Source organism: Lytechinus pictus, chromosome 12, assembly GCF_037042905.1.
Source record: "Lytechinus pictus isolate F3 Inbred chromosome 12, Lp3.0, whole genome shotgun sequence".
NCBI classification, from domain to species: domain Eukaryota; kingdom Metazoa; phylum Echinodermata; class Echinoidea; order Temnopleuroida; family Toxopneustidae; genus Lytechinus; species Lytechinus pictus.
The window spans coordinates 16,972,876-16,984,965 of record NC_087256.1 but is presented as its reverse complement, the minus strand read 5'-3'; the positions used below and the strand labels follow the sequence as shown (position 1 = coordinate 16,984,965).

At 34.4% G+C, this 12,090-nt stretch overlaps 1 protein-coding gene and 1 long non-coding RNA gene across 2 annotated transcripts in view; one reads left to right on the top strand and one right to left on the bottom strand.

Annotated features, from left to right (window-relative positions):
- Window positions 1-991: 991 nt before the first annotated feature.
- LOC129273611 (uncharacterized) lies at window positions 992-6,545 on the bottom strand. The gene is made up of 5 exons (XR_008585846.2): window positions 6,238-6,545; window positions 5,606-5,683; window positions 4,863-4,961; window positions 1,980-2,046; window positions 992-1,723 (listed from the first exon to the last, which is right to left on the bottom strand). It is a non-coding gene; the product is annotated as an uncharacterized LOC129273611 (long non-coding RNA).
- A 728-nt stretch (window positions 6,546-7,273) lies between these two features.
- Window positions 7,274-12,090, top strand: part of LOC129272480 (dysferlin-like) — a 32,231-nt gene continuing 27,414 nt past the window's right edge. The window contains exons 1-6 of the mRNA XM_064107884.1: window positions 7,274-7,359; window positions 7,975-8,092; window positions 8,489-8,591; window positions 9,000-9,124; window positions 10,448-10,612; window positions 11,322-11,385. Of these exons, the coding sequence (XP_063963954.1) occupies window positions 7,274-7,359; window positions 7,975-8,092; window positions 8,489-8,591; window positions 9,000-9,124; window positions 10,448-10,612; window positions 11,322-11,385 (661 nt within the window). The remainder of the gene's footprint in view (window positions 7,360-7,974; window positions 8,093-8,488; window positions 8,592-8,999; window positions 9,125-10,447; window positions 10,613-11,321; window positions 11,386-12,090) is intronic.

Sequence of the window (12,090 nt, the reverse complement as noted above, 5' to 3'; positions counted from 1 at the left end):
AAACATGATTTTTCGGAAACATGATTATTCTCGGAATGGTCCAAAGTGGACCTAACCCCTTTGCAACCAAACTCTTCAAATGTGGTCTACACTTTGTATGAATAGGTGAGAACAAAGAGTTGGTGGTATTGTTCTTCTAGCTCCAGTTCACCTATTAGTTCCGATTCGCCTTTCCAAAGAGGTGAATGTGAAAATGTATCCGTTGGATGACAATCTATTAAATGATATTTTTTAGAATTTGATATCAATGTAGGAAAAGAAATACAAAGTAAAAAATAAAGCAAAATACTAGTGGGCATTTGAGCAGAAAGGGATAGCAGTTTGTAGACCACATTCCGTTTTGATATTTTGAAGAAGGCCGAGGAAGGCTATGATGTGCTGGAAGGAAGATTTGATAAAGCGAGATATTATCAAATCCTCCGTTTTCTTTATTTCAAAACGAGTAAAGTCGGGTATAAACTGAACCTCATTTTTGTTCGTTATTGAAAACGGATAAATTATCGTTTATATTTTGTCTTTAAAATGTAATTTGACGGTGTTTTTATTATCTTATTTTCTGTGTATTTTGGGAAACAGGGAAGCGAATTATCTGACAGTACCCGATTGTCAATTTGTAATTTTAAAAAATTCTTGATAATTTAACTACTGTTATCTTTATTATCCATGTGATATTTTCTAATTTACTGGAAAATTGGTCACAATCTATCGACTTCACGTGTTGTCCAATAGTCGTAGTGTAAAAGTTGTGCACTTCGGGCACGAATTTTGCTGGCAAACTCGCTGATTAAGATAATGATGATGAAATTGAAGGTAAGGATGACATTATGTGTAAGTGAAAACCTTAGGTCTATCTTTACCCTTTCTGTGTGTGTATCTCTCTCTCTCTTAATTTATCATTAAATTAGTGAACATACTTTGAAAATAGATGCTTTCATTATTATTCAAAATTATATATAAAAGATTTTATTCAACACAACAAAAACATTCAACCTTAAAGAAAATTTAATCCTTTTTTATTCAGATAATGATTTATTTCGTAAGTTAAACCATAAATGAAAATACAAAGCTTATCTTTTGAAATATGTAAAATATGTGATCATTGTGATTACATCAATGCATGCTATCCTAACTTTATAAATGGCGATTCAACTTTTAGTCATATTAGATATACATAAATTGTTGAAACATGATGCTAAATAAGTCATCCATAACTTGTAGATTGACAAATATGTACCCTGCCTTATACAACAACAAATTCTATATATTATGTATAACATATTTGGAAAAGCGGAAATGGGTGCAATCAAGAGAGAAAAATGGGGAAAATACACGTACATATCAGTTCAAAGCACAAAGCATATTGGATATGAATATATATTGCAATGTCTAATATGAAAATTTGATTAAAATCGAATAAAATGATTGAACTTCCAAAGACAAACCAAAATGACAATAAAAAAAAGTGTGATTGGATTAGTTTCAAGAGAAGGTAACAAGATACGGTAATAATAAACACATTTTCTGAAGAAATTATGTAAAATTTTATTTTCAGTATCACCCCCCCAAAAAAAAAAAAAAAAAAATTAGCAAATAGTCATTCCCATGTCGGGGCTGTGATGATCTCGATCAGTATAAATTGTAATTTACATTGTCAACGCTGAATTTCATCTCCTAGGTGTCTATCAGTCCACGGCACCTCCACATACATGTGGACGTAGGTTTGCTGGTGAATAAAAAGCAAATAAATATTTCTATGTAAGCGTACCGATCAGAAAGAAAACGTATGTACAAGAATAATTGATATTTTTGTAAGTAATTTTACTAGGACTGATTCTATAGTTTAAGGTTCAAGTGAGGTATGCATAACACTCTTTGCTTACGTTTACATTCATTTCAGTTATCTACACAATATGTTTTTACAGAGATTACATGTTAAAATACAGAACTACCTTCCCAATTTCAACGTTCAAATTTCTTACCGTTGGTAGTGAGGTATTCAGCACGACTATCGCCTTCCACGGGGAGGCTTCTTCATTATTTCAGCATCTAGATATTAAAAATACAATAGATAAAATACAACGAGGACTCAAAGACATGTGGTACATGACTTATACTAAAACGACTAATCGGTTATTATGAATCACCTATCGGAAACGAGTTGTGCATTTAGAATGATGTTATGAAAATGGACCTAATGAATATTCCATTAAAAGAAAAAGACAGAGATAGAAAGGGAGAAAGAAATAAAGAGAGAGAGAGAGGGAGAAAGGGAGAGCTACACAAATTTAGAGAGCTCGAATGAATTCCCGGAGCTGCAGCTGCCTATCTATGCCTAACTTCACCGACACTAGATAGTACCTGTATTGCGCGAATTATCCGTTTCTTAGGCTTTGAATCAAATAAAAATTAGTATGTGTTTTGTTTTAATCACATTATGAGATGCACGGCGGATAAAAAGAAACGCTAAACCCCAATACTACATTTTTTTCGGATCGAATCAACACATACATGATACGCTATAGGCATACGATTTTTTTTCTTAAAAAAAAATCGAATCAAATTGGTCCGACTTAGCGACCCGTGGTTTTATGAATATGAATATGAAAAAAAAGTGTGTATCATTCTCCTATTACTCGAAGATAAATCTAGATGGCAATTCACAGTTCACTGTATCCTTAGAAATTAATGAGATTACAAGACGATAAGAGACATACAAGCACTTACAATTAACAATAAATCAGGATATCCCATTAAAATCGGTTTATTTAATTGATTATACATGGCTTCTTAATCTCTTTTCTCTCATGTTGTACCGTTAAATGCCAATGGAAAACAAAGTCATTATTAATGAAAGGCGTACAAATGGGGGCTCTTCTCCCCGATTTTTTAAAGTCCTATACCAAAAAAAACATAAAAAAGAAGGAAATGATAAAAAAAGGAAATAAAATAAAGGTAAACTATTATTATTTGTAAGATATTGTCTCCAAATCTACCAGAAAATTAGGTTTTCATTTTATAAAGGCCAAAATTATTGCTTTCTTGTTTCTCTCGCTCGCAACTTTTTTTAAAATTTATTTTACCACATACGCCATTTTGTGCCACTCAAGGCTTTTGGCTCACTACGCCACACTACTGGTACGATGATCCCTGTTTCGGATTCGTAGGTGGGGCAAACATAAGAAAAATACTGCGCTATCGAATTTTTTGCGCAAATTGCACCGGAAATTGATAATTTATTTTATGTTTGGTCAAATTTAATGAGGTCATAGTTCTTTCCAAAGCATTTTAAAACACACATTTGCATTGCATATTATAAACTCTCCAAGTTGTCAAAATTATGGGGGGAGGGTGCAGATCGACGTCCCTGGATCGACGCCTCTGCCACACTGTGTAGGGGATTAACACTAACAGTTCGTAAGATGTCATACACCTGTAGACTGCACAACCTTTACCTCTCCTTTCAACTTCGATGTAATTGTTCAATGGCCTACCGTTAGGCGGTCTTGGGGGTCTTTGGCGCATACCGAAATCGGTAAGTTTAATTATATAATAACTTTGTTATAGGCCTACACCTGAGATCCCCAAAATAGTTTGTCGATATCATTTTTCTCGTTCCGTTACCCTTCGAATTCCAATTCATAAACAGTCAACCCTCTGTAACTGTGGAAAATATAACCTTCATTGATGTTCTGGAAATTGAAAAAATATCAATTTCTCTCATTTTTTGCCGACATGATACTTTTAAATTTCTTTATCCTCCCTTCTGAATTATTGTGACAAATGAAAATTGGGATATCCGTCCGACAGAGGTTCTTCCGACTGGGATTGGTTTCCAGAATAATGAGATTATTATTATTTTAATGGATCAACTTGACTTATTTTCAGCCTCCATTTAAGACAATCTTATCGAGGGTGGACTTAATTTGATCACGCTTCAAAATATACCAGCAAAATTATATTTTGGACAGTCAAGTACAGAAAATTTGAATCACGTACTTGCTCGATTACACGTTAGGACGTAATGTAATATGCCCTCGTAAACTACGAAAACTTTAACTTCTTTCTCTCTCTCTCCTCTCTTTGATTAAGACGTTGATTTGGAAACAAAACATTGTTGAAAAAAGTAAACTAATTGTATTTATAAATAAAATGTGTGATTTGAAGGCAACTAGTTTAAGGTCAGCACTTTAGTATAGAATGACACACGTCTTTAATATTACATAATTAGACTTATGACAAAGTTCACTCCAATATCTACCTAGAACATGAATAAACAAAAAAGAAACCAACAACCTACATGCACATGCACCTAACAGCCTTTCCATGTATAAAGGGCACTCCGACGTTGACGTTTTTATTTAATGCCTAATTATATTGTAATTAGACGAAAAATGATAACATTATTGGGGAGTATACAATTGGTTGAAAATACGTTTATAATACAGTTGATAACTAAATTCAATATCCAAATTCACAAATTTGATTCAAATATTCAAAGTTGATTAGACCTATAAAATGAATAAAATTCACAAGGATACCTTTTTTTCTTAAAACGAGTTTGCATACCTTATGTGTCTGTACATTACTTTTTTATTACTTTTTTATTACTACTACTACTTGTTTTTTTTTTTTTTTTGGGGGGGGGAGGGTGTTGCTAACAAGGCCACTTGGAACACCACAAAGTCGGTGATAATTATGCGCCACCCTGTATAATATCATAAATGAATAATGAATATCAGAAATACATATAATCTTAATGAAATATAAATGAATAAATATAATAAATTATCATACATCTGTTTCTTCTTTTATAAACATGATAAATGGAATGAATATTACAATGAGTTGATTCATTTTCTTACTGATATTTTTACTGATTCCACCACTGGAAGGAGCACCATTAATGCCAGGAGGACCATCATAAATTCCAGAAGGAGCAGCCCTTTTAAATCCTTTGGCTTCTGCATAGATGATATTTTTTTTAAGGTAGAGAAATAAACTGTTTTATTTAACATGAAGAACTAAACCAAACAGAATTATGTAGGCCTAAAGACCTAGCCTGTGAGTTCGATTTAAAACGCAAAGAATGTAATTAAATAAATAATGAATCCAAATACAATGTATTTTATGTTATTTTTCAGATAATGAATATTACATTCAACATAGTTGTGAGACACGTCAAAATATAATGTTACGGTTTAATCCGCCAAGTTTGAACTGGTATTTTGTGTTTTTCTAATATCTTAGTTAATAGGTTATTCGGGAAAAGCACAACATTTAAGTGTGTTGCCCTGTGTACTTATCCCGATAATTATTTTATTTTTATATTACATGTTTATTCTGTGTATCGAATTACACATTGTTAACCATTTAAGCACAGTTAACCATTATAAAATCTCGCTTAAAACACGTATGTCACCATTCCATACTAATGATTCTTCTGAAAAGAACACATCGTTCCACAGTGTGTGCCACAGGGTGGGACACAATTTGAAATCCACCATTTTCACCGTCTTTACAAATTACAGTAATGATTTGCTTGAAAAATCAGTTTTTTGATGATTTGAAGATAAGATTTAAAAAAAAGGGGTGAGGGATCAAATACCTGTATATTCCAGCATGCCAAACAGCATTACTGTAGTCAGCAAGGTGAAAATAATTGTGTTCCTCATACCAATTCCGGCTAAGAGAGAGATTAAAAAAAAAGTGATTTGGTAATCAATACATGTACCAGGCTCACCCTATATCCCCTTTTTAGCTGATGATGATGATTATTATTATAATAATGAAGATCATATTGATGATTATAATGATTATGATTGATATCATTTCGAAACTGATGATAAGGATGATGATGATGGTGACGCCGATGATGATGATAATGATGATTATGATCATGATAATTAGAATGCTAGACCAATTTTATTGTGCTTCTTTGGTTTCTTAAATGCCATTTGGCACTGTATACACCCTTACACGAAATAATACATTTTCGCACTGTATACACCCTTACACGAAATAATACATTTTCAACGAATAGTCACATATAGCTGACACAACCCCGCCCTATACACTCGAACATACACACCCTTCCCCTTCCCCAATGCTATTTAAGACTTCATAAAAGGACAATTAACAAAACATGCATTAATGTCTTAAAACAAGTATCCATTTCTAAATTTATGCACCAACACACGATCATGCACAAAATACTCAAATTATTTGTTTGATAATTACCTGTAAGTCAAGAGAAACGGAAACTTGTCGAAGCTGTAGAAGCTGCACCGTGTGAAGAGCATAAAAGAAGTAAATGGATGACCGAGTAAATGAATGAATGAAGAAATAAAGTACCAGCAAGAATAAGAGGCACTAAGGTCTGTTGACCGCTGACGTCCTTGTAACTTGCTACAATGTATTACTTGACCCGTAAAACCATTGAATAGATAAAAAAAAATAAAAGACACTAAAGTAATAGATGAAGTGTGGATTTTTAGGCTTTGGCAGCCATTTTGGACGCCATCCTAGATTTCCAGGTACCCTGGAGTGCTCATGCTCACTCTAACCTGTACTAATATATCTTTTTTACCATGGAATATGCACCTATATTAGATATATAGGGTGGATAATGAGCGAGTTATGTCCATTTTCTGTGAATGGCGGCCATTTTGGACGCCATCTTGGAGGATATATGATGCCTATTAGTATATTATTCTAGACATTATTTCTGGACCTATTCCGAAAAAAAATCAGCTTGTTTCCATAAATTTCCATTATTAAGCCTTTTTTACTTAATGCTCTGGGTCTAAAAGTAGTAATATTCCTCATAAGATCAACTGTGGTACAGAATCAGGTTTATTTCGCGTTTTGGGGTACACTTTCAGCGCAGCGGTGGTTGATAAAAGTTTTATAACATTAACATGTTGTCTGCAGAATGATAGAACAGAGCTATCCTTTTTGTTAATAAGTGAACAAAAAAAATGGAGGAGACACTCTCCCATTTCCAATTTACACACCTTTCAGTTTAATACTGACCGTCCAAAGATATGAATTCATAAAGAGGGAAATGTTTCTATGGAATATTGAGATTCTCTTGTATGATAAAAGAAGCCAATTACCCCCGGTTTTTTTTGCACTTTTAATAAAATGGGAAGCTTTCGTTTTCTACTGTCAGAAAATCAGCAGTTAATTCTTCTTTTTTTACCTCATTGGTAAAAACATTGTAATGAGTCCCTTTACCTCTCACTCTCTTTCTTTTCCACATTCTTTCTTTCACATGCAGCTCAACTTGCCGAAGAACAAGTTCATCAAGCCGCAAGGGTGGGATTGGGAAGGTCCATGGTCCGTCAGCCTTGATGCAAGGTAACCCCCTCCCCCTCTTTCAACTGACAGTGTAATTGATTTCTAGAAGAACTCATTTAGTTGAATTTATTGTTCATTGTATGAAACCAGTCTTTTAATCGCAAGATCGATTGTTTAATCATAGAGCTATTAACAGAATTACTGCTCGACCTGAGTCCGTTCTTGACGGTCAGTTGAGTCAATAGGGTGTTTTAGAGGGGAATAAAGTGATCATGGAAGGTGTATGTGTGTGAGTGCGAATGAGAGTGTATGTGTTGGTTTTGGCGTGGGTATAGGTGTGTCTGCGAAATTGTGTGTGTATGTGGGTATATGTATGTAGGCCTATGTATTTATAGGTGTGGGTGTGCGTGTGTGTGTGTGTGGGAGAGTGGTGAAGGGTTTTGGGTCGGGGTTTTATCTGGGTCCTCCTCACAAACATTATGTGTCGTCATAAAGGCTGGAGTTCTTTACAAATTTGTCCTTTGTCCTCTCGGCAGGTAGGACAATTTCAGTCGTTCATCATGAATGTAGTAGATTTTATCTTATCATTTACTAGTGGCAATATTTGTAATATAATGCGGGGATCATTGGGTTCCAAAATTAGATCTTGACGAATTATCACATATTTTTTTACAGTCTGTTGTACGACGCAGATGCAGGGCTAGAACATTTCTTAGAAGATTGCTTCGAGCAGCAAATCCGCTACGTCCCCGGGGGTGAATTTTCGGCAGCCAGTACCCCATTCACCAATGTGGTATGTAACTTGACTTCCCAAATAGGCTTATATCCTTTTGTACCATTGTGCTGATAAATAATTAACATCATCATAGTTGCCTCCTTCTTCTTCTTCTTCTATTGCTACTTCTTCTACCTCTTCACCGTCATCTTCATCTCCATAATAATAATAATCATCATCATCGTCATCATCATCATCATCATTATCATTACCATCGTCATCATCATCATCACTACCATCATCACTATCATCATCATCGTGACAATGTCGGATGAACTCTTCATTCAGGCTTACTCTTGGTTTTACCTGTGTATAAATTATGCTTATTTTTTCGTTATTTCTGGCTAAAATACACTTGGAAAATGATATATTCACGTTCTCAAACTGGCTGCTATCTCTCTTCATCATTACCAGAAAGGAGATCCCGTTCTCCCCAAAGATAAGATCGAATGTACCCATGGATGGGAATGGGATGATGCCTGGCAGGTCGATATCAACCGAGCTTGCGACGAAGAAGGTACATACAAACAATCTCAGGTCTTAAAATTGTACAACTATATCTCTATTTCTAAAATAGAGCTGAAAAGTAATAAGGGCATGGAATCGCATGTGATCGATTTCCAGTATACATTTGAAAAAAAAATCGCTTTGGTAATAATTATACTGTCCTTGTAGGAATATGTATTTAATTCACACACGTATCCGCAGTAGATTCGCCCCGCCGACCACTTTTCGGTTTGTTTTGATAATCGAAACCACCGGGACAAATGAATAACATTTTTTAAAAGAATTACCCTGAATTCTTTCTTCTCAAAATCAACTCTGAAAATTGAGACCTTGCTCTCAACCACGATTTTGCATCACACCAAAATATGAATTTCAAATCTAGTCATAATAAACTTAATAATAATATATTCTTTCACAGGATACGAGTATTGCGTAGAGTCTACTTCTGCTGCCTGGACACCTGCCTGTAAGACGTATCACATGTGCCGCAGGAAGCGATGGGTTCGACCAAGATCGCTAATCAAGGGCTTCAAGGTTGAAGAGGTTAGTTTATACACTCTTACCTTTCAAAATCCACTACTGGGAAGTTCACATAATAGCACAGAGACTTCCTGTTCAGCCTGTTAACGGATCTGCAAGGAAAAACAAATCAACCAGTCAATCCATCAATGTACTGTAGTATAACATGCAAATATTCAATGCACGAAAGATTTAGTTGGGTTGCATTTCGTCAATCTATTCGCAGACCAATAAGCAGAACACGAGATATTTTGTTTGAATAACGTCAGAAATATAAATTAAGCGGGAGTGCAGTAGCTTTTCAATACACATGTGTAGAAAAAGACAGTGTTTCATTCGCTCTACCATCCTTTTAAAATTAGTTTCTTGTCCCAGTCTTCAGCAGTGTTACGTAAAGTCCCGAAATCTCTCATTGATAGCCGGCACTGTAAAAACTCTTTGTTGCAAAAAGTACAAAAATATGTTACTTCAATTCAATTCAATTCAATTTGCATTTATTTCATTCTCGATAAAAACACTTATAAAGCAAGGTATGAGAAACAATATATTTACAAGCAAGAGTAAAAATGAAAATGAAATGGGGAACTGCATAAATAAAGCCAAGTGGCCTCGTGTAAGCGCAGTTCCCAAAACATTAATAACATGACATGGTATAGAGAAACAATAAGATAAAGAATTAAACATGATGTATAAACAAGAAAAACAAAACATAAAAAGGTGTCAATCTACAAGACAAAAATAACTATACATATTTAAGATATAGGAACTGCTTCAATCTTTTTTTGAATGACCTAACAGACTTGCTTTCAATTACATCTCTAGGGGTGGAGTTCCAGATAGGCACAAGTTGGATGATTTTGATTGCGGGTTTACCTTGGTCCTACACTATCATGACTATTAAAAATACTAGTAATTTTACAAAGAAAAGTCGTAAATTTACAGGATTTTTACCTTTTAAAAACAGACGACACAATGAGTTAACAAACCAAACGTATTTATGCAGTGATATGTAACGTAGAATTACAAGTTAAATGTAAAAAAGTAATTTAGATAAGATTATAACTGTTTTAATTTCTTTATTTACAGTAACTGCAAAACAACAGTAATTATTACTGGCAGCTGGGACTCACTATTTTTAACAATGTAAGATTCTACGCAATCTTGTTTGTAAGTAAACACAAGATCCGGCGGATTAAGATGTTCCCCAAGAGACAGAGTGCCCCTAATGACGAAAAGTGCGAAAAAAGAGCTTTCATTGACTGCCATGCAGGTCGAGATTTCGTTTGGAATATGCATACCTGACATAAATCGTGTAAATTTCCACTTCTTTTGTAAACCTTCGAACAGGCGAAAGAAGAACACGTTGGAGACGACTGGGAGTACGCACCGATGTTTAACATGAGATTCCATGCCACTGAGAGGAAGATGGACCTGGTTAAAAGGAGAAGATGGCATCGTAAGATGGTGGCAAAGACAGAGCATGCAGCATCAATATTCTCCCTAAAGAGGGCGGTAAGTGATATCTATAGAGAGGAAGAAAAAAAGAGAGAGGGGGGAGGAAGGGGAGAGTAAGAGAGAGCACAAGAATTTATATTTGAGAAGGGTAATGTCATGTTTCAATTCAATTCTTTTAAATGGTGTAACCATTTCACCCTTAAATATTTGGATGACTGAACAAAGGCGCATGTTGACCTAACATGTCTGAAACGAGCTTTCTGCTTCGACTTCCTTCCCCTTCTTATTCCCTCTTTCTCTATCCCTCATTGTCTCCTTCCCATTAAAATTCTTCCACAAGATGGCGGTTAAGTGATATCTAAAGTGAGAAAATAAAAATGCAGGGCACTTGACAACTTTTGATGATAAAAGTATACCCCATGTTTCAATGTTTTGATTCCGTTTTGTTCCATATACTTTTTATACCCGAAATAATTGCAGCTCACTTTAGTTCCCGTTTCATTTATCTTCAGTATTTATTTGTACTAAACTGTCTGTGTTATTCTGTATATATACTGTTACTTTGATCGTATTTGTTTATTTTGTTGAAAGGAAAAGAATAAATTCTAAATCTAAATGTCAATTCAAATGACGTTATTTCTTCCCTCAATCGTTTGGACTGCACATCGATTGTAAGGTGAGCGGTAATAAAGCAAGCTGACTGTATTCTTCCATTTTGTCTCCCTCGCTATCTTCTGTCCCACTTTTTCTATGTTTGTTTGAATAGATTACAGATGACAAACATGAAAAGCAAGATCAACCTGTTCCTAGGATTCTCCTGGAGCCTAAGGGTAAGTAAATTCCTATCTTCTGTAATTTCTGGCTTGAAAATTGCGTGGGTTAAACGTTATATGAGCACAGAAAATAAAGGATAAAGGATATGTTTTCTTTAACACAACTTGGTCTCCTTTGGAGGAGAATTGTTTTGGACATGTAATTTAAACTACAATGATCCCAAAATATTACAAATAAAAAATCAATTCATTCAAGAAATCTTAATTTCTTGGAGTCGTTTAACATTCTCTCTTAATTTATCTGATTTGAATATAAAGAATCACGTGTTATGGAGTAACTCATTGATCAAAATAGATGGGATAGTTTATATATACAAGCAACTTTTGCTTAAAAATGGGATCATCAGTATTAAATGTTTAATGGATGAACAAAACAATTTTCTCTCACATACAACTTTTTTTACAAAAATACAAAATAAATTGTAATTTTCTTAAATATTATTCATTGATTTCTGCAAAACCCAATGAATGGAAAATTTTTCGTCAACATCTTGTTGAGAGTAGAACAACTCAAGAAGATTTGTTGTATTATGTAAATAATGTTTTTAGGGTATGCAAGTTTAGCCATAGAATTTATGTTGATAAAAAATCTTAAAGTCCCCGACTATTAAGGATGAAGGGGGGGGGGTCAATCCCCATTCCTTTAAATATGAGAGATCTGTCCTGGCACGCCATTTTCTGCATTTAATCGAGTCTGTTCTG